We start from the raw sequence: 18888 nt of genomic DNA, 5'->3' as shown, positions 1-18888 counted from the left end.
CTATATTGATTGCAATAGGCACATTTATGCACGTCACTGCTCTCTGTGTTTCTACCTACCCTGCTTCACTTGTTTCCTTGGGATGTCTGGTTTGGTAATGATCAGACTGACAGGTCTGTTGTAAATTATTCAGGCTATGCTGTTCATCTGAGAAGTCTGCTGGACGTTGATGTTAAAAGCTTGTGTCCCACCTAGAAAGGTTAAAGCATTCAGTGTCGCATGACTGCAGTCGTCTATGTTTAGGATTTTGTATGATCGTGTCAGGTGAAGTACTGTAATCTCCTTTTGACCAGTTGAGTGAGTATCTTTCTTGAAAACACGTGCATGTGTTTAATGTGTTGCTGTTTGTTCTTTGTCTTTATCTAAAATGTGCTACACGGGGAAAAGGAATTCTAGTTTGGATTCGGAAATCATTGATTAGAGAGGAAGTGAGCCCAGTAAGGGTGTCAGGTTGTCTGTGAGATCATCAGTTAATCAATCCTGTATTTTAAGTGAACTGCCTGATGCAAGCTCATTGCCACCCTGATAGATTAAGACAGCGGTCTCCACCACCCGGGCCACGGACCAGTACCGGTCCATGAGTCGTTTGGTACTGGGCCGCGAGAGTTGAGGCTGTGATATTTATGGTTTTCGTGGTTTTTTTATCGTTAGCTCGGTTTCCCTGGTTCTTTACCCGTGTAGTTGTGTGTATTATTCTGAAAGAAATGTTTACACGTTACCATAGCGACTAGAGACCATTATGGGGCAGAGAGGAAATGCTCCTCCTGAAATGCGCCAACAACATTGAGAGTTGGCGCATCTCAGGGGGAAGCTGATAATAAAGTGACACAGTGAACTCGCGTTTATCATTATATTTACAAAATACCACAGTTTTTGCTTGGTCGTAACATTTTATTTTGTTGTATTTGTCTGCGACACCTTTAAGGCCGGTCCGCGGAAATACTGTCTGAGATTAAGCCTTTCCTTGGGGACCACTGGATTAAGAGATAAACTATCCAATCTCATCTGATAGAATTCACATCTACTTGCTTTGTTCCACTAAAGTATGTTTTGGTATTAATTTTAAAGGATTGAAATGGCTATTTGTCCCACGTCAGTTTTTGCATACTAATCGTTAATAACAAAATGTTGCAAATGTATTAAAAATCAACAACTAAAATATCTAATTTATAAAGGTATTTAGACCTTTAGTTGAGAAATTTTTGGAAGCCACTTTGCGTTTTGGTCTTGTGTTGCCTGTTTGCATAGATCATTCTGGGAACTTAACCAATGCAGAGGCTGGTTGGGCACATCAGTGAGCAGTCCTGCAGGAAGACGACAGTGCAAACTTGAGCCATGATGGCTTTGAGTGCCGGCAGAATGGTGACTGCCTATAGACCAAGACCTTAAGTTGTCTAGAGGATTTGCACGCCTGGTTGCGGACAGTATATCTTATTTCCCATGACAAAACTTCTTGAGCTCCTTCACATAGGATGGGTGGTGTCAGTAAACTGGCATCATAAGTCTCTCTAACGCAGGGGTCTCAAACTCCAGTCCTCGAGGGCTGGTGTTCTGAAACCTTTCCACATGTCCCTGTTGCAACACACCTGAATACAATTAGTAGGTCATTAGCAAGAGTCTAGAACTTGACTGAACTGCCACCTCAGCATGCTCTATACTTCTATAGAGTCCTGGTAATGACCTATTAACTGTATTCAGGTGTGTTGCAACAGGAACACATGAAGTTTCAGGATACCGGCCCTCGAGGAGTGGAGTTTGAGACCCCTGCTCTAACGTGGTCTGTAGGTTTAAAGCACAGGTGTTAAAGGGCCAGTGTGCTGCAGGTTTTCGATGTGTCCTTGATCCAATCCAACACAGCTGATTCAAATGGCTAAACTACCTCCTCAACATGTCATGAAGTTCTCCAGAAGCCTGGTAATGAACTAATCATTTGATTAAGGTGTGTTGACCCAGGGTGCTATCTAAAAGCTGCAAGACACCAGCCCTCGAGGCCTGGAGTTACACACCCCTGGTTTAAAGCATTGGCGTTATACTACCACTACCTTGCTTCACTCTAAGGATGGTATCAGCACACACACTGCCTCTAGTTTATTAGTGCAAAGAGTTTATATTTTTTGTAATCCTTTTCCATGTGCTCACAGAGGCCTTTCAGAGCTTTCTGACAAACACAAAAGCTGATACGGTACCCTGTTAAGGAATTATATTCATGTCAAAAACTGCAGGTGAGAAAAAACGCAGCCAGGAGCAAATAATTTCATTTCATGGGTGCAGATATTCATTGCCACTCAATCAATTACATTCTTTGTGTATAAATTCAATAACTTGCAGGTGTAGAACTCAGCAGCCGCACACATAGAGAAGCCATCATGCATGCAACATCGAATTCTATAACTTTCTTGCACAGTCTTCTGTTTATCGAGGATTGGTTCCTGGTAAGTTGGTCCTTTCCCTGGTGTGCACTATTTCTGCTCAAACTGGCCAGATGCCCATCTCTATGAAGTCTCCCAGTGACTGGAGAATTCAATAAAAATGAACAGGAGGCACATCAAAGGGTCTGAATATGTTAACTGAAACATTAAAAGCATGGTTTCACATTCAGTTAGGTTACATGTTGTTAGGAAAATTACACTTTAATCATTCAAAAATGAATAAAACAACAAATTGCACAAAACTCTGAGGTGACTAGTTAAGATGTAGAAGATGTACTGTGGACTCTACATGTGTTGATTTCTCTGCAGGAGTCCTAGATGAAAGGATTTCATTCAGAAAATGGAGGCAAACAAGCTCAAAAGAGATGTTGAGGCCCTTATGTGAGTGGATGCTAAAATGTTACAAAGCATACCGTGCAGTCGGTAAGTAAACTGGCAACTGGTTCATTTTCTCCTGTTCCCAAACAGAGACAACTACATTGGACAGAAACTTAGGGAAGACGCCTTTGATCCGAAGGGCAAGGGAACTTTCACAGCGCTGGATGACTTGGTAAAAACTCAGCAGAAGCAACCAATGCTAAAATAATGTTTTAATGTATAACTAAGTAGAGCTGGCAACTTCTGTGTGACATGTTGTAGGCTCACTATGATCTTGCAATCAGTGTTGCCCTTTGGTGGCTGGAGAAGAAGGAAGGACGACATGTGCTCGACAGAGAGATCATGTACGTTTTCTGTTTTTTAAAGTTAAACGTTCTATCATTGATAATCCTGAATTATGTTTATTATGCTCACAAAATTTAGTAAAAATTAAATAACAAGTATAAAAATAAACAAAACTTTGGTAAAAGCAGCTGTAATAACACATGATGCCGTACAGTGCTTTTACAAAGGCAAATGAATAGAGTCAGTTGGTGGATTGGTTGCCTTTCATCACCTTCCTCCTGCACCACAGTGGAGCAACATGCAGTTTAGGAAGTGCCCAGTATCCTAATCGCTTAGAGCGGGAGGCTATGATCTTGTCATCCTTTGCTGGGATTATTATGGTAAGGATTTTTACATGTAAATGCAACTTTTAATAAATCTAAAAGCTGAAGGTAAACTCTCGAAAAACCTTCCTGAAAGTACTTTGATGCACTTAATGCCTAAACTGCTTATTTTAGCTGTTGTGTGTTTCTGTTTAGAGTAGCCTGCCAGTGGAGGAAATCTTGACTCTGTACAGGTGTAAACCAGCCGCTTCATACCCCAACCAGAAGTCCAAGGTACAAAAGTGTCCTAGTTAGGAAAGTGGCTGCAACTGTTTTATCCTTTTTGAAACATAATTTTGCCTAAAAACATTTCATTCCTTTTTCTTTTTCTTAACCCAAGGGCTCAATTGTCTATCCCATCACTCTGTCCTATCATCCTTTTGCAATACTTGGATCCTACAAGGCCGTGTACCACTCCAAGAAACACAGTAAGTGTGTGTTGTCTGGTTTAGCCTTTATGGTAGTGACAAGAGAATAAAGATACAAATTGTTTCTCAAATGGGAATCAAATAGATTTCTATACAATTAAACTGCTTTGTACAACCAAAGCGGGCGCGAGTTGCTGGCAACTTTAATACAGTCTATACTTGAAACAAGTCTCAAAACGGAGTGCGTCTGGTGCTTGGCAAGAATATTTAGATTTTATGAGTACATATAAAATATAAGCAACTTAAAATAAGATTTTCTTTTCTTTTTTTTACTCTTTCTGGAGACACACTCCTCAACAGATAAATGAGTATAGCAAAACCTCTCTGACCTCTTAGTAGTGTACTCAGCAGTATTTATCTTGAGTTTCCTGGGAAACTTTAAGTAAAAAAACAAAACAAAAAAAACAAAAGCAAGAACTTTTCCTTCTTTTGAGTTTTAATCTTCTTTGATCTGTGTTTTGTTTCTTTAAACAATATAGACAACATCATCAACAATGTACTATTCTGTCTACATGAACTTTTATGACTTCTGTTTTGTTTTTTCTTTGATTTTTTGCAAAAAGTGCTCTTTTGCCAAACGTTATTCTTTAAAAGTATTTATCAGTTTGCAGAATGTTTGATTTTTGAGCCAAGTAGAAATATAAGGAATACAAAACAGAAGCACTCAAACATGTACTTCAGTTCAGTAGTGACTGAGTAAAGCTATTCTGCAGACTCAGGCTGACTGCAATTGACAGCAGTTATTTGCTGGGAGGCAGGTTTGCTCCTACCAGGTGACCAGTGAGCAAAAATGGTTTCAAACCAGTTGGTTGCTTCAAATGCCAAATGTGAAAGAAAATTCATTCCAATCATCCTGGGAGGTTTTTCAATCTAGTGTGACTGAGCCATTAATATTCTGAAGGACTGTTTTTTGTTTTGTTTTTTGAAAACCCCAAAACGAAACTCTTGCAGATCAGAAGCTGAAACGATGGCTGTCCGGGCAGACAAAGGCAAGTGCTCCACCGAAGCAAGTTTCATCTTCGTTTTCCACTTCATCTCAGTCCTTCATCAGTGTGAGTACCGTATCTGAGCAATCACCATATCGTTAGCTTCATAGCATAAGTGCCTAAGTCATTGACTTAGTCAAATGACTTAGGCAATTATGCTATGAAGCTAACGATATGTGTGGTAGGCAAAATAAGAACTCTAAAAGATCTCTAAATACCAAGGAAAAATACTTCAGTAGTCAGTACAAATCATGTAAATGGCTCCTGTGTTTCCCATCATATACCATATACAACATGCAGATATGTTTTAAACTTTTAACCACTTGCTAAACTCAGCTGCATACTCTGTTTTATTAACACCTGCTGCTTACTAAGTCTCGTTGTGTGCAACCCCCACCTCCCCCCCCAATTACAAATAAAGACAAGCAGCTTTATTTCAATGATGAAAGTAAAGTGAAGGTTGCATCTTCAAGAGACAGTAGCTTCAGCACATCAGACACACCTCGATATTTAATAATCTGACATCAAGCAGATTATTAAAGACTGCCTTTATTGTACATAGAGCCAAATTAAAATAATACTCTATGGTGCCATGGTATAAGACAAGATGTTGACTAAAACACGAGACGGTAGCACGTAGAATAAATAAAATCACACCTTTTAGGTTTTTTTCTTATTTAACATCCGCACCGCCTGCTGAAACAACCTTTTGCTAAATCTGGACGTGTGAGTCTTGGCCTATAACACCTGCCATAGATGATGGCCCGGGTGAGTGAAGTCCTGGACAATTTTGGTATTTCTGCTGAGGTAGCGTGATATGGCACTCTCCTCCAGAAACAAGCAGTCAGTTCTTTTCTGTGCAGTTCTTATCGCTCATTCCTGCACTTTCTTTTGGAAGTTGCAGTGGTGTTGGCCGACCAGGAGAGGTCCTCGTATATGAAACCCCCAGGATGTCTGCACCCTTCCTACGCGTGCTCCATTTATACAGAGAGGGGCAGAACTGTGTCATATTTCCTCCACTAATAATGCAGTTGTCTTTGTGGTGATGAGTCTCTGGTTATTCACCAAGAATCACTCAGATAGTCTTCATAGCTCTTCTCTGTATGCTGACTCATTTCTTGTGATAAGCTTAATGATGGTTGTGTCTAATTTAATTATGGTGTTATAGGAGCGGACAGGTACGCGGTGATGGAGTAGTAGAGGTGAGGACCTAGTTTGACTGTCTGTGAACGGCTGGTGAGGAAGTCTTTGGTCCTGTTGCTGATGGGGATCGAGAGGCCAAGTCATGTAGCATGCTGATTAGCATGTCCACAGGATGTCCAGCTCTGTGTTCCAGGTGGTTTAGTGCTGTGTGGATGGTGATGGCCTCTTCGGTGGGTCTGTTAGCTTTGTGTGCAAACTGATGTGAGCTAAATGTGGAAGAGAGGCTGGTTTTGATATGATGCAGGACCAGTGTCTCAAATCACCTCTTAATCAGTTAGGTAAATGTAGCTGACTTTATGCATTTCTAGAGCTGACTGACCTGAACGCACATCCTATTCCTGCAGAGTGAATCTATGAAATCTTTTGGCCTCAAATTGGAAGAAGAAACAATTTAGTTCCTCCGTGTTGCCATTCAGATGTTGCAGATGTTCCCTTTGTTGTTGTAGTCTTCATCAGACCTTTCTTGAGTTGTTACATGTCAGGTGGTCCTCAGTGCCACTGTTGTAGGCCCTCTTAGTCTCCTGTAAATACAGTTTGGGTAATGCGGTTCTTTTTTTCTTAGTATTCCCACATTTCCCTGACCTCATGGCATTTTCAGTCTAAGTTAAGGAAAAGTGATTAGGAAAAGCGATAGGAAGTAATTTTGAAATGTTCAACATCAGTCCAGAAATATTTCAGAGAAAAGACTAGGCTTTGAAATGGCCAAAGCCAAGAAGGAAATATTTGAACAGTAATTTCTTTTTCCAACGTCTGCATTGAAAATCCTCTGCTGCCACCCTGTGGATCTAAAAAGACCTCCCATACGCTCTGCTTCACTTTTAGAAAAGCAGTGATGTTCACCAGGAAAGGACTGAGCACTATGAAAGCTCGCAAGAGTCTCTGCACAACTGACGTCAACCTCCAGCAGCTGCCAGAAGTAGAGACATTGAGCTGGAGCAATAATACTAACATGAAATGGTAAAACTGCTCAGTTGAATGTTAACGTACTCAACTAAAAATGTCACTTAAACTCAAAAATGCACTTGAAGTACTCAGAAATAAAAGAGACATAAACAGAGAAGTATTTTCTGTCAACTGGGCTCTGTGTTATTTGATAATGCATTATATGAATAAGTTGTTACTACATTCAATGTCATGCTTTAATGTGTTTCCTTCACTCTGTACTCCTCGCAAAGTGCCATACCAGACTGTGTTGGTGGAGTTTATGCGATTATGGAGGTCTGATGACCTGAAGCACAACTCCATGCTTCTTGGTCAAACAGCCTTTGGTGATGCTGGAGATGTGCAATGACTCAAACTACTGATGGTCTCACTGGAGTCAGAGATTTTTAAAAATATATTATTTACCCAGGAAAAATACAACTCTTGGAGTTAAAAATGGCTTGTCCTCACCAAGAAAGACACAGCTCATACACAAGGTCAGGGTTTACTGATTTTCATATTTGATATGACCTTGACCTAATTTTCATCAAAATTAAATTGGCTCAACCTGTCACTGGTATCTATCTGGACTGGACTTCTTTAAGTTGTTTGAAGACGTTTTTATTTCTCATCCAAGAGGTTTCTTCAGTTCTAAAACCAAAAGGTGGAGAGTCCTGGATATTTAAACCCTAGTAGGGATTGGTAAATGGACTGATCCTTATATAGCAATTTTCTACTCTATCTGAGCACTCAAAGTGCTTTACACAACTTGTCACACCAGTACTTTTCCCCCCTAAGCACTTACTATCTAACATTCCTACATACCCCGATGGATGCATCAGAGAGCAACATGGGGTTAGTATCTTGCCCAAGGATATTTGGCATGTAGACTGCGATCAAACCGCAAACCTCCCAGTTAGTTAGTAGGTGACCTGCTCTACCACCTGAGCTACAGCCACCCTCAGGATCGATTCTGTGAAGGGTCGTTGAAACACTATTGATCATGTATGTCATCAAAAGGTCCAGGGTGTGAAAAAAAGGCGTGGGTCATTACCAACAGAGGTTTCGGGAGACACCTGTGTGACAACCTCAACCTCTCATGTACCTATTGAAGTCACCTGATGAGTTGGGGTTGAGGCGCCTGGGAAGGGATCTCAAAACTGGATTGTAGGTGGCAGACAGTGTGTCGTAGGCCTCTGTTCAATGACGGTCATTCACAGTAGACATAGAGGCCTGTTTCAGTCCTTTTTCAAACCATCTTTCTTCTCTGTCCAAAATGTGAACGCCGGGAACCTTTAAAAGAGTGAACTCTATCCTTTAGGTGCAGATATACAGCTGAGCCTTGTCCCGTCGAGGTGGCATGCGTTTGTGGAGTGGCTGTTTGGTTTCTCCCATGTACAAGTCTAGGCACTCCTCATAGCATACAGCAATATAAGTTTATGCTTTTGACAAGATTCACTTATTACCTGTTAAACATTCCAGTTTTGTCTTTGATGAAAACAATGAAATCATTTTTGTTACCTCGGGTTATGTTATTAATTTAGAGAATCAGTTTGTGGATAAATGATTATTGTAGGTTTGTTACCTTGCAGTATAAACTACCCTGATGCAACTGTTGTTGCGGCTATATAAATACAATTGAATTGTTATAGAAATGTAAGAAAATCTCAAATGATTGACTTTTAGAATCAGTCCTAATCCATGCCCAGTAATATTTAGAAGCATTCGTTACCATTGTAAGAGAAAAACTGGATATTTGGTATCTCTTTACAATTACATATCAGATTGTTTGTAGAGTTACTAAAACTGTCAAATAAGTGTACCTGAATACAAACTCCAAAGTGACACAAAGTAAAAGCACCTAAATATCACTTTGGTACTGATATTGACTTTACACTGAAGGTGCCTGGTCCCATTTTCCTCATACAAATAAAACACACAAATCCACATTTTTCTTTTTTGGAATTTCTGCAAATGTTTATAGAGGCTGATTCATTTTGTGATTACCTCTGACATTCTGCGAGCAAAGATTAATCTCCTTGATGAGTGGATAAAATGTGTCTCTAATGTCCATATCAATAAAGAGGGCACAGTGGGTCAGTAATTTGCCTGGTAGGACTTTTACATTGATGATTCAGGGATTTTCGCTGTATGCGCAGGATCAAGACTCTTGGCAACGATGCCAGTACGTTAAATCCCCACTCATTGAAAAAACAGCTAAAGTGGGATCTACTAACCCTTTGATTGAGGTTTATATAGCGGGGCTCTGGTGCCGCTTTGTGAGACCACCATTTTTCTGTAGGTGACTGGCTCCAGCACACTGCAGGATGAGTAGTAAGGTAAGAGAGATTCATTTTGTTTAGAAGTGGGCTTCTTCAAGCTGACAAGTTGTGTTGCAGCTTCTCAAATAATGATTAGGTTCTAAAAACTAAACTGCCAGACACACCGACAAACTGACAGTGCCTTTAACTGACTTTAACAACCCATGACATGATCAACACTACCAGAATCACACATACAGGCTCGACTGAAATCTGTAGTACAGCATCACCAGACTTGGCTGTGACTGCCTCTGTCCACCCTCCTCCTCCTCCCCTGGCTTTAGATCATATTCTATGAGGACAGAAACTTCCAGGGTCGCTCGTATGAGTGCGACACCGACTGCCCTGACATGCACCCCCACTTCAGCCGCTGCAACTCTATCAAGGTGGAAAGTGGTTGCTGGGTGCTGTATGAGAAGCCCAACTACACTGGCTACCAGTATGTTCTGACCAGAGGCGAGTACCCAGACTACCAGCGCTGGATGGGCTACAACGACACCATCCGCTCCTGCCGTACCTTCTCCTATGTGAGTGAACAGGAAACTATGTGCAGTTAATACTATGAAAAATGTCATTTGAGAATTACATTTTCTGACTTAGAAGTGGTTTTATGTCATTATTTAGATGATTAAACCACTGATTTTTACTGTTTTCTATGTGCACAAGCCAAATAACATGATTAAAATATTAGATATTTTTTCCTTCCAACTAAAGTTGCACTTTAATAAGAGTTTAGATTTAGTTGCTGAAAAGTGCTTTCCCTGTAAAGAATCTACATGAAATAGTTCAAGGTCAGGTGTAGGAGAAGGTAATGTTTGGCAAACAAGTAAATAAAAGTCAATTATAAATGTCAAATAAGTTGTTGTTGCTGTTTTCTCATAATTATGACACATTGTAAAACTGTATTAAATCAGGTTCCATGTATTATCTGTATATTATTATTTTTTATTTTAAGCACGTCTATGTTTAACTATTCTTTTGATGTGGCACGACAAATAAATACCAGCCTCTGACATTACTTAATGAAATTTTATTTGCTCACATGCAGATATCACTGAACAAGGCCAATGTAGGCCAACATTTAGATGATATATTAATGCAGTCCTACAAATTTAAAATAAAAAAAACCCCAATGGTTTTGACATTTTTTTTTTTTTTAGACACATTTATTTTTTAAGAGTAAGCTATGTCAATTTCCAATAAATCTTCCCCTCACACACACCCATACAGAGCTGCAGAGGTACTGATGCTACTCTAATTTTGTGTTTTACCTTACTGCTATGTTCATCCAGACCAGCGAGGGGCCCTACCGCATGCGCATCTACGAGCGACCCAACTTCCAGGGTCAGATGATGGAGTTCAGTGAGGACTGCGAGTCGGTGCAGGATCATTTTCGGAGCCGTGACATCTATTCCTGCAATGTCATGGACGGCTACTGGACCCTCTACGAGCACCCAAACTACCGTGGCAGGCAGTACTTCATGAAGCCCGGGGAGTACCGCAAGTTCAGTGACTGGGGGGCCACCTGCGCCACCACTGGCTCCTTCCGCAGAATCACAGAGTTCTAATCTGGATTGAATCGCTATAGAAAAACAAAACGAAATAAAAATGGTAACGTGTCTCAGCGATTGACTTGGCATTATTAAGATATAACTTCCTAAATAAATGGAGCTGTTGTTAAACTACTTTCTGTGCTTTCTTTGTTACTGACTGATTTAACTAACATCACATGAAATGACACATAAATTTTGTGGAAACATTTCCAGCATTTAAGTATCATCATTTATTATATGGACATTCCACACATTGACACATTTATTTGAAACCTTAATAGTTTCCTGTGCCAGAATGAGCCTTTATCTCATTTTGACATACTTGCACATTCAATAAGGAGGTTGCCATGTGGCATTAATATAATTAAAATGAACATGGCATTGTTCTGCTTAATTTTTACTGCATAAAATTTAGTGAAATTGCAGCAGAGAGTTTTAGAACACACTCACTGGCACGAGTGTCTCTAACTCTTTGTAATAAGGTAATTATTTACTTTCTGAATTCTCCTGATTAAAAAAAGGGCTAATTTTTGGTGTAATGTTTGTTGGAAGTACGGTTTTTAGTTTTTCTAGTAGTCAGTCTCACTCCTACAGAAAATTATAAATCAATATCAACACACACCAGCAAAAAGAAACGTTTTATAGGCATTTACTCACCCTTCATACTCTGAATCCAGCCCATTTAAAGCAAACACATGAAGATTGAAAGACCTGTGACTGTTCCAGCGCCTGCACATGTTGTAGCTCTTGCTGGAAGCTGTATGGCATCTGTTAACCTGAACACAGGACATGACAAACAGGAGTGGGAAGACTCTTGTAATATTTCTGCTGACACCACGCCTCATTTAAATAACACCAACTGCTCCTAAAAGGGTATTGTATATAAAGATGGAAGCTAATTTTAGGATTTAAAAACGCAGGAAGAAGTTTGACCAACAACAGCAGGCATTATGGGAAAGGTTTGTATGTCGTTTTACATGACGGATATCTGTAGATCAAAAATGAGCTTACATGCCTTTTTCTGTCCCTCGGTCAGATCATCTTCTATGAGGACAAGAACTTTGGAGGCCGTTACTATGAGTGCATGAGCGACTGTGCCAACTTGCACTCTATGTTTGACCACTGCCGCTCCATTAGAGTGGAAAGTGGCATGTTTATGATCTATGACCGTCCGGGCTACGCGGGAAACCAATACTTCATGAGGAGGGGAGAGTACTCTGACTACATGGGCATGACCGGCATGAATGACTGTGTCAGATCTTGTCGCATGATCCCCTCGGTAAGAACCTCAGTAAAATACCATCACTGTGTCATACTGCATCTTAACCTCTTACAATAATAGATTCAGCGCACAGAAAAACATACACAAACTATTCAATGATTTTCTTTTTCGATTAAAAAAGTAACTACTCTGAAATTAGAAATGAAGGTGATTTCACTTAAACTAAAGAGGTCACTGCTGACTGCTCCAAAGCTGATAAAGTGCTGCTTTTGTGCTCTTCTGTTAATTCTAATGTTTTAAATTTTGCTTGCTTGTCCTCCAACATAACTGCCAAGCAGCAGACTGTATACTTGACTTTTAGCATGTAGCATCAGCCAATAAATGGGCTAATTTTGCTACAGCAATCTGTGTTCAGAGGTGTTTTTGGTTTAAAAAATATAAACTATCCTATCCCACCAGAGAACTTTTGTTTTCTGGGTAGAGGACCATGATGTAATATCCTTTTCGTCAACCATAGTAGCCACACGCTAGCTTGTTACTGTCTTTTTTCTCCCGTTTTATGGACAGTGGCAAGCTGGGTAAATTGTTAAGATGTATTAGAGTGAAAATCAGTCTGTTAATTGCACTGGTTTACATTATCAGATACTTGTGATACTTGTAATACATAATACTTGATATTAATATTTCATTTTTAAAAAGTATGGTGGTACTGGTATGTTAACATTAATTAACACGTACCATGCCTACCAGTGGTGTAGAGTAGAAATGGCCTAGAAACAGGCATCAGTGTTTACTCTCTTCTTTTAGTGCCAGTATCTATGCTAAGCTAGGCTAAGCAGCTTATTGCAGATATTTTATTAGGTATGTGGTGCATCATCTAACTCACAGCTATGCACATGAACAGATTTCACAAAAAACAAACCTAATGTGACCGTTTGACTTTCCTGACCTCTGCAGCACAGTGGCAGCTTCAGGATGAGGCTGTATGAGCATTTCGACATGGAAGGTGGAATGATGGAACTGACGGATGACTGTCCTAATCTCATGGACCGTTTCCGCCTCTCCAACTTCAACTCCTGCAATGTGATAGATGGCCACTGGCTGATGTATGAGCAACACCACTACAGGGGGCGCCACTACTACCTCTCACCTGGCCATTATAGGAGCTTCAGCAACTGGAACGCCATTAGCTCCAGGGTTGGGTCCATCCGACGTCTCATGGATTTATAAAGACGGAAGGACAGTTCTTGTGAAATGTCTACTCTTTGCCTTGTTTTACACACTGAATAAAATGGCATCAGTGCTCAAGTGTACTCCGTTTTGTTTTTGCTCTCTGCATCTAGAGGGCATCTTTCCCCAGGAGAATGTGCTGGGCTTGTGGCCTGACATCCTAACTCTCATAAGAGGATTGAATAAAATCATTCAAGCACTAACACTTTTCTCACCCAGGCTCAAGTGTTATCTATTGGACCTTTGTGTTTGTTTAGACATGAGCAAATATCCTACAAATTAACACAAGCATTTTGAAAGGTTGTCAGTAAAAATGTAAACATTGTTTCTATTTTGGTCAGAAATAAAGCTCACCACCAGATGGCAGTGGTAGAATAAAAATTACATAAAACACAAACTATCATTCTGTTGACAAAAACACAGACAGACTCATTTCTACCATGGGAAAAAATATTCTAATCAAGTAGCTCCAAACAAAAAACTGGAGGTTTTTATGAATGTAAACATTTAGAAGATATCTTGGTGAATGTGGGTGGAGCATAAACCCTCAGTCTGAGGTAAATTTTAGCAGTGCAACAACAAACAGCACCCATTCAGAGTTGACATTGGACCAGTCAGCGCTCACCTGTACATACATAATCCCCAAACATCTCTTCAGGATAACACAACGGCACAAATGCCAAAGATTCCTGGCATTACAATATGAATGACACGTGCAGAGTCTGCATTTCACATTCACTATATATGTAACAGGTTTGAGTCTTCAAAGAGCTGGATGGATCATACAGAGACTAGGCACAGGGCAGGAGAAGCAGCCAACATGGGGAAGGTAAAAATGACAGTTTTGGGCAAACAAGCAGGTGGGGTACGAAATGCTAATAGGCTTCCTGAGTGTTCACAACTTGTACCGAGATGTCCATTAAAACCATGAAAATGCTTGTAATACTCAAGCAAATATGATAATATTTGTTTCCAATGAACATATTTGCAGTGCAAACACTGAAAAATATATGATTTGTATGTTTAGATTATCTTCTATGAGGACAACAACTTCTCTGGGCACCATTTTGAGTGCTGTAATGACTGTGAGGACTTGTTAAGCCGACTCAGCCGCTGCAACTCAATCAAGGTGGAGAGTGGTTGCTTCATGATCTATGAAAAACCCAATTACTCTGGTAACCAGTACTACCTGAAGAGAGGAGAGTATCCGGACTTCCATCACTGGATGGGTGTCAACGAGTCTGTCAGCTCCTGTCGTCACATCCCTACGGTGAGCTACTGTTAGTTGGCCAAACCCAGCCTTATACATTCGCTAGAGTTCACACTGCCTCTTGATAGATTGTGAGAATGTAAACTAACCAGACCTAACTTTTATTGAAACAATTTTTAAACCTTTGTTTTTAAAATGTATTTCAAGATTTTGCAAACACTTTTTAACCTACAGGTTTAAAAACAGTCTCCATTATAGACTCATTTATAATCTTAGCTGCCGTTCTGTTTTTAATATTTTCTAAGTAATAGCATATTATGTCTAATTTACTTATTCCAAGCTGTTATATAAATCAAATGGATCTTTATACAAGAGGGTGCATCTTAATTGTTGCTATTGATCTTCCAAAAACAACTGTTGTAGGACTAATTTTGCCTTTGGTGTAATATATTTTAAATGTTAGCATGATTTCACTGTTCTTTCACCTTAAAGAAAGGCTAAATCAGTATTTGAATTTAATTTTACTTTGGATTTTCTTTGAAGAAAATGTAAAAAGAGGGTAACTTTTACCATGAAAATGGTCAAATCAGATATGAATACATGACGTTTTGCTAATTATAACTTTATTTAAATAACTACAGAATTAATCTGCTCTATAAAGGTGAATAAATGCTGACACAAATCTAATGCCTATCAAAACACTTTATAATGAAAATATCCATCCAGTCAATCTGTACCACAGTTTTTAGAGTCTTGAAGATGGGCTGGCCCAGGTACTGGATTTCCACTCACAGGTTTTGCAGACTCTAGTTGTAAATGAGCCATTAACACATGTTTTAAAGTCCACTTTAAGTATTTTTTGCCTTCACTTTTTGTGCAATCTGAGGAAGTGGAACTGTGTCTTTCATTTTGACCAAAGTAGGTACATTAGCATGTTTAGCTAGGTTAGCTAGCAAGCTAAAAACATATTATTTCATTGTCGTTCAAAAAATCAGTTTCCCAAACTCATTCAGTATTATTTCCTTGTAGCAAAATAGAAGATTCCATAATTACATTCGAGAGTCATTACAAATATAACAACTTTTTTTTTGTAGAGGTAGTTCCTGAAGGTGCAGCTGAGTAAATGATGACCATCTTTGATTCAAAACTAGGACCCTGGGATGTTCAACATGCGCCTGTATGAGCGGATCGAGTTTGGGGGTCAGGTGATGGACCTTGTGGATGACTGTCCCAGTGTCATGGATCGCTTCCACGTTAATGACATCTTCTCCTGCAACGTGAAAAATGGCAACTGGCTCTTCTACGAGCACCCAAACTACCGGGGCAAGATGTACCTGATAAGGCCTGGAGAGTATAAGAGGTTCAGTGAGTGGGGTGGCAGGAGTGCCAGAGTCGGATCCATCAAACGCATCATGGACTATTGACCACTTTTGGTAGTTGCCAGAGCTACATGAACATTTTAGAGAGCCTTCATACTCAGATAATTATGCTTGCAACACTAAAGAAAGAAACAGAAAACAGTTTTTGTCACTTAATCAAAATACTACTGTCCTGCATCAGAACATTCCCTTATGTAAAGCTTGGGCTCACCATTGGACTCACCATTGTAATAAAGCAATTGCAAAATGGAGTCGTCATAGTCCATTCAGTTGTGAGGAGGACCTCATTTATCAAAGCATGATTTGTTAGTACTGTAACGTTTCAAACAAACAGATTAGTCCATGGTGGTAACCTGATCTGAGTAAGACATTTTTGTAAGTCCTTCATATGAAGTCATAGCCAACATGTTTGATACTTTAGAAATGTTGACTCACATAAAAAAAAAACCCCAACAAGCAAACAGCTGGCAGCTTGTGCAAATTATGTGCTGGCTCTATTAAATATCAGTATTATTCTGCTGATGTTGTGCAGGACTATGTGACTATCATCCTATTGTACAACAGCATTTTCGGGAAGAAATTGTGATGAACATGGAGGAAAGAACAATAACGACACACACCAAGAGTCATCTATACATAAACAGATTTTCCTATCTGCCCACCCCCACTTGTGATCCATCATCACTGTGGGGATATATTTAAATGACAATACTTTATGCTGTGCAATCACACAGCAGTCCTTTCTTTCTTTCTTTTTTATAAAGCACAGTAGCTTGGCTCAGGGACAGCACTGGTAATAGAGTCTGATGCCAACACAACCATGGGAAAGGTAAAGAAACTAAATGTTGTGGTTTTACAAAACTCCTGTTTTTGTGGCTTCTAACAGCACTCTGTAAAAAAGTGTCCGTGTGTGCCTGTTGCTTTTGCAGATCATTTTTTACGAAGACAGAAACTTCCAAGGGCGCTCTCATGAGTGCAGCAGCGACTGTGCCGATCTTCACACCTACTTCAACAGATGCAACTCCATCAGGGTGGAGAGTGGCTGCTTCATGGTGTATGAGAGGCCCAACTACATGGGCAATCAGTACTATCTGAGGAGAGGAGAGTACTCTGATAACCAGCGTATGATTGGCATTAATGACTGTGTCAGATCTTGCCGTATGATCCCACAGGTAGGTCATAATGACTTGCTTTAAGACTCTGTTATAACCCCATAATATCCATCAGGTTACCAGAAACCCATATTGGGTTACTGCTAAATGGGCAGATATTCAGAAACTATAAATTAATTTTAGCACCATAGAGTTTACTGAAAGCTCTTTTGCAAGATGTTAATAGACAAAAATATTATATTAAGGGACTAGTTTTTAAATCCTTATAGGTTACCCGGTCAACTCTTGCTTTTCAAAAATGTTTTAAGTAATTAAATGCATGTAAAGAAGGGCCTGATTGGGGAGATTATAAGAGTTTTTTTTTAATTTCTTTGCTAGCACCAGGGTTCCTACAGGATGAGGCTTTACGAGCGTGCTGACATGACCGGGCAGATGCATGAGCTGGTCGATGACTGTCCAAATGTCCAAGACCAACTCAGCATGTCTGATTTCAACTCCTGCAATGTGATGGACGGCCACTGGCTACTGTACGACCAACCTAACTACAAGGGCAGAGTGTACTACCTGAGGCCTGGAGAGTATCGGAGGTACAGTGACTGGGGAGGCATCAGCCCAAGGATCGGCTCCATCAGAAGAATCACTGACTTCAACTGAAGTCAAGCTTCATTTAAATGCATCTTTCAGTGACTTGAATTGTCTGTATTCCCAATAAACTTTAACTGCTTAATAAAACAAGCATCTTTTATTTCCATGTATCACTACAAAACTTCATTAATATTTTGCAAAGGACCCTTAAGATGGCAGATGAGTTTTTTCTTGCAATCAAATGTTACAGAATGGAAAATAAGTACTCTTTGGGGCCAGTGGTGAAACAATTTATCTACCAGCTTCTGGGTAACTGGGCACTATAGTTTAATCTCCTCTATGCTTAGGCATACCATGGCAAACAATACCTCTCCCAGTTGGTTGGCTCGATAGGATTAGCTGGTCTGCGGTGGGAGAATTTATCCATACGATTAGTGTTAAACACTACGCTGCACGGTGTAGGAGAGGAAACTGATCCTGGACACCTCTGACAACAAATGACAAAATATGGAATAAACAATGTAAGAATGAGATTGATCTGGCAAAGATGGTAACATAAGCACATGTTTTTTAAACAGTTTAAATATAATGTCAGACACATTACACTGTTATGATTGACAGTTGCTTTGAAACAGCTCACAAGGACCAAAAACATTCATTATGCTAAAGATTGTCTTAAAGATTTTAAACAAACAACAAAAAACGTAAAAGTTAAACAAAATTTATCTGGAAAATAAGTATAATATAAACTTTAACTTTTTTAGTGATTGATAAACTACACTGCTAAGTGATATTAAATACAGAAACCGTAACATTTTCACATAAGTCTTACATTTGAAGAGAGAGGGAGAGGAAAAAAAGGCTCAAATCAAGGTGAAATTTACTATTGCACAGTTTTCAGCATAACAAAATGTTATAAGTAATTAATTATATTTGACTAGTGGCTGGTGGTAATACCAAGAAATAAAAATAATAGGAGTTATGTGTCCAGGTCCATTTCTCCTGTAGGGGGAGTCTTCAGAAAGTCAAATTACTGTGAGTAAGTAATCGTGAAAGTCCTAAATCATTTAAAAATAGTGAATTTTACATTGCTTAACATACAGTAAACTGTAAAAGTATATACAAAACTTCTGTTATCTTCTATGTCACATGAAGACTGGCAGCACAGTATACACACGCTTGTTTATTTGCATATGGTAGGGTTGCTCAGGTAGAGGGAGAGTAAATGGCTTCCTGCTCTGTTACACAACATATTTAATGCCAAAGCCCTGTTCCATATTGTTC

At 39.6% G+C, this 18888-nt stretch overlaps 5 protein-coding genes across 6 annotated transcripts; all 5 read left to right on the top strand.

Moving 5' to 3' along the window:
- The first annotated feature begins 230 nt into the window (after positions 1-230).
- c9h2orf80 (chromosome 9 C2orf80 homolog) lies at positions 231-7396 on the top strand. Of its 2 annotated transcripts, none has more exons than XM_086267962.1 (9): positions 231-297; positions 2739-2810; positions 2898-2979; positions 3069-3151; positions 3382-3472; positions 3611-3688; positions 3795-3882; positions 4834-4934; positions 6894-7396. In XM_086267962.1, exons 2-9 carry the CDS (start codon positions 2770-2772, stop codon positions 6960-6962), a joined length of 633 nt encoding a protein of 210 aa, XP_086124088.1. In that variant the 5' UTR covers positions 231-297; positions 2739-2769; the 3' UTR covers positions 6963-7396. The 2 variants fall into 2 exon arrangements, with proteins under 2 accessions (XP_086124088.1, XP_086124089.1); XM_086267963.1 differs by lacking the exon at positions 231-297 and adding an exon at positions 2359-2432.
- Positions 7397-9175: 1779 nt separating this feature from the next.
- Positions 9176-10992, top strand: LOC147311188 (gamma-crystallin M2-like). Its single transcript, XM_086267964.1, has 3 exons — positions 9176-9331; positions 9598-9840; positions 10606-10992. The coding sequence occupies exons 1-3, from the start codon at positions 9320-9322 to the stop codon at positions 10879-10881; spliced, it is 531 nt and encodes a 176-aa protein (XP_086124090.1). The 5' UTR covers positions 9176-9319; the 3' UTR covers positions 10882-10992.
- Positions 10993-11637: 645 nt separating this feature from the next.
- On the top strand, positions 11638-13391 carry LOC147311187 (gamma-crystallin M2-like). The gene is made up of 3 exons (XM_086267965.1): positions 11638-11825; positions 11903-12145; positions 13046-13391. Exons 1-3 carry the CDS (start codon positions 11817-11819, stop codon positions 13316-13318), a joined length of 525 nt encoding a protein of 174 aa, XP_086124091.1. The 5' UTR covers positions 11638-11816; the 3' UTR covers positions 13319-13391.
- A 633-nt stretch (positions 13392-14024) lies between these two features.
- LOC147311186 (gamma-crystallin S-1-like) lies at positions 14025-16143 on the top strand. The gene is made up of 3 exons (XM_086265496.1): positions 14025-14147; positions 14346-14588; positions 15680-16143. The coding sequence occupies exons 1-3, from the start codon at positions 14025-14027 to the stop codon at positions 15950-15952; spliced, it is 639 nt and encodes a 212-aa protein (XP_086121622.1). The 3' UTR covers positions 15953-16143.
- A 447-nt stretch (positions 16144-16590) lies between these two features.
- Positions 16591-17738, top strand: LOC147311185 (gamma-crystallin M2-like). The gene is made up of 3 exons (XM_086265497.1): positions 16591-16736; positions 16837-17079; positions 17398-17738. The coding sequence occupies exons 1-3, from the start codon at positions 16728-16730 to the stop codon at positions 17671-17673; spliced, it is 528 nt and encodes a 175-aa protein (XP_086121623.1). The 5' UTR covers positions 16591-16727; the 3' UTR covers positions 17674-17738.
- The last annotated feature ends 1150 nt before the right edge of the window (positions 17739-18888 follow it).

This window comes from Aulonocara sp. 'chitande type north' Nkhata Bay, linkage group LG16 (genome assembly GCF_057382095.1).
Source record: "Aulonocara sp. 'chitande type north' Nkhata Bay isolate Kocher_YH1m ecotype deep benthic linkage group LG16, A_spYH_male_GT1.1, whole genome shotgun sequence".
NCBI lineage: Eukaryota > Metazoa > Chordata > Actinopteri > Cichliformes > Cichlidae > Aulonocara > Aulonocara sp. 'chitande type north' Nkhata Bay.
This window is presented reverse-complemented; position numbering and strand designations above follow the sequence as displayed.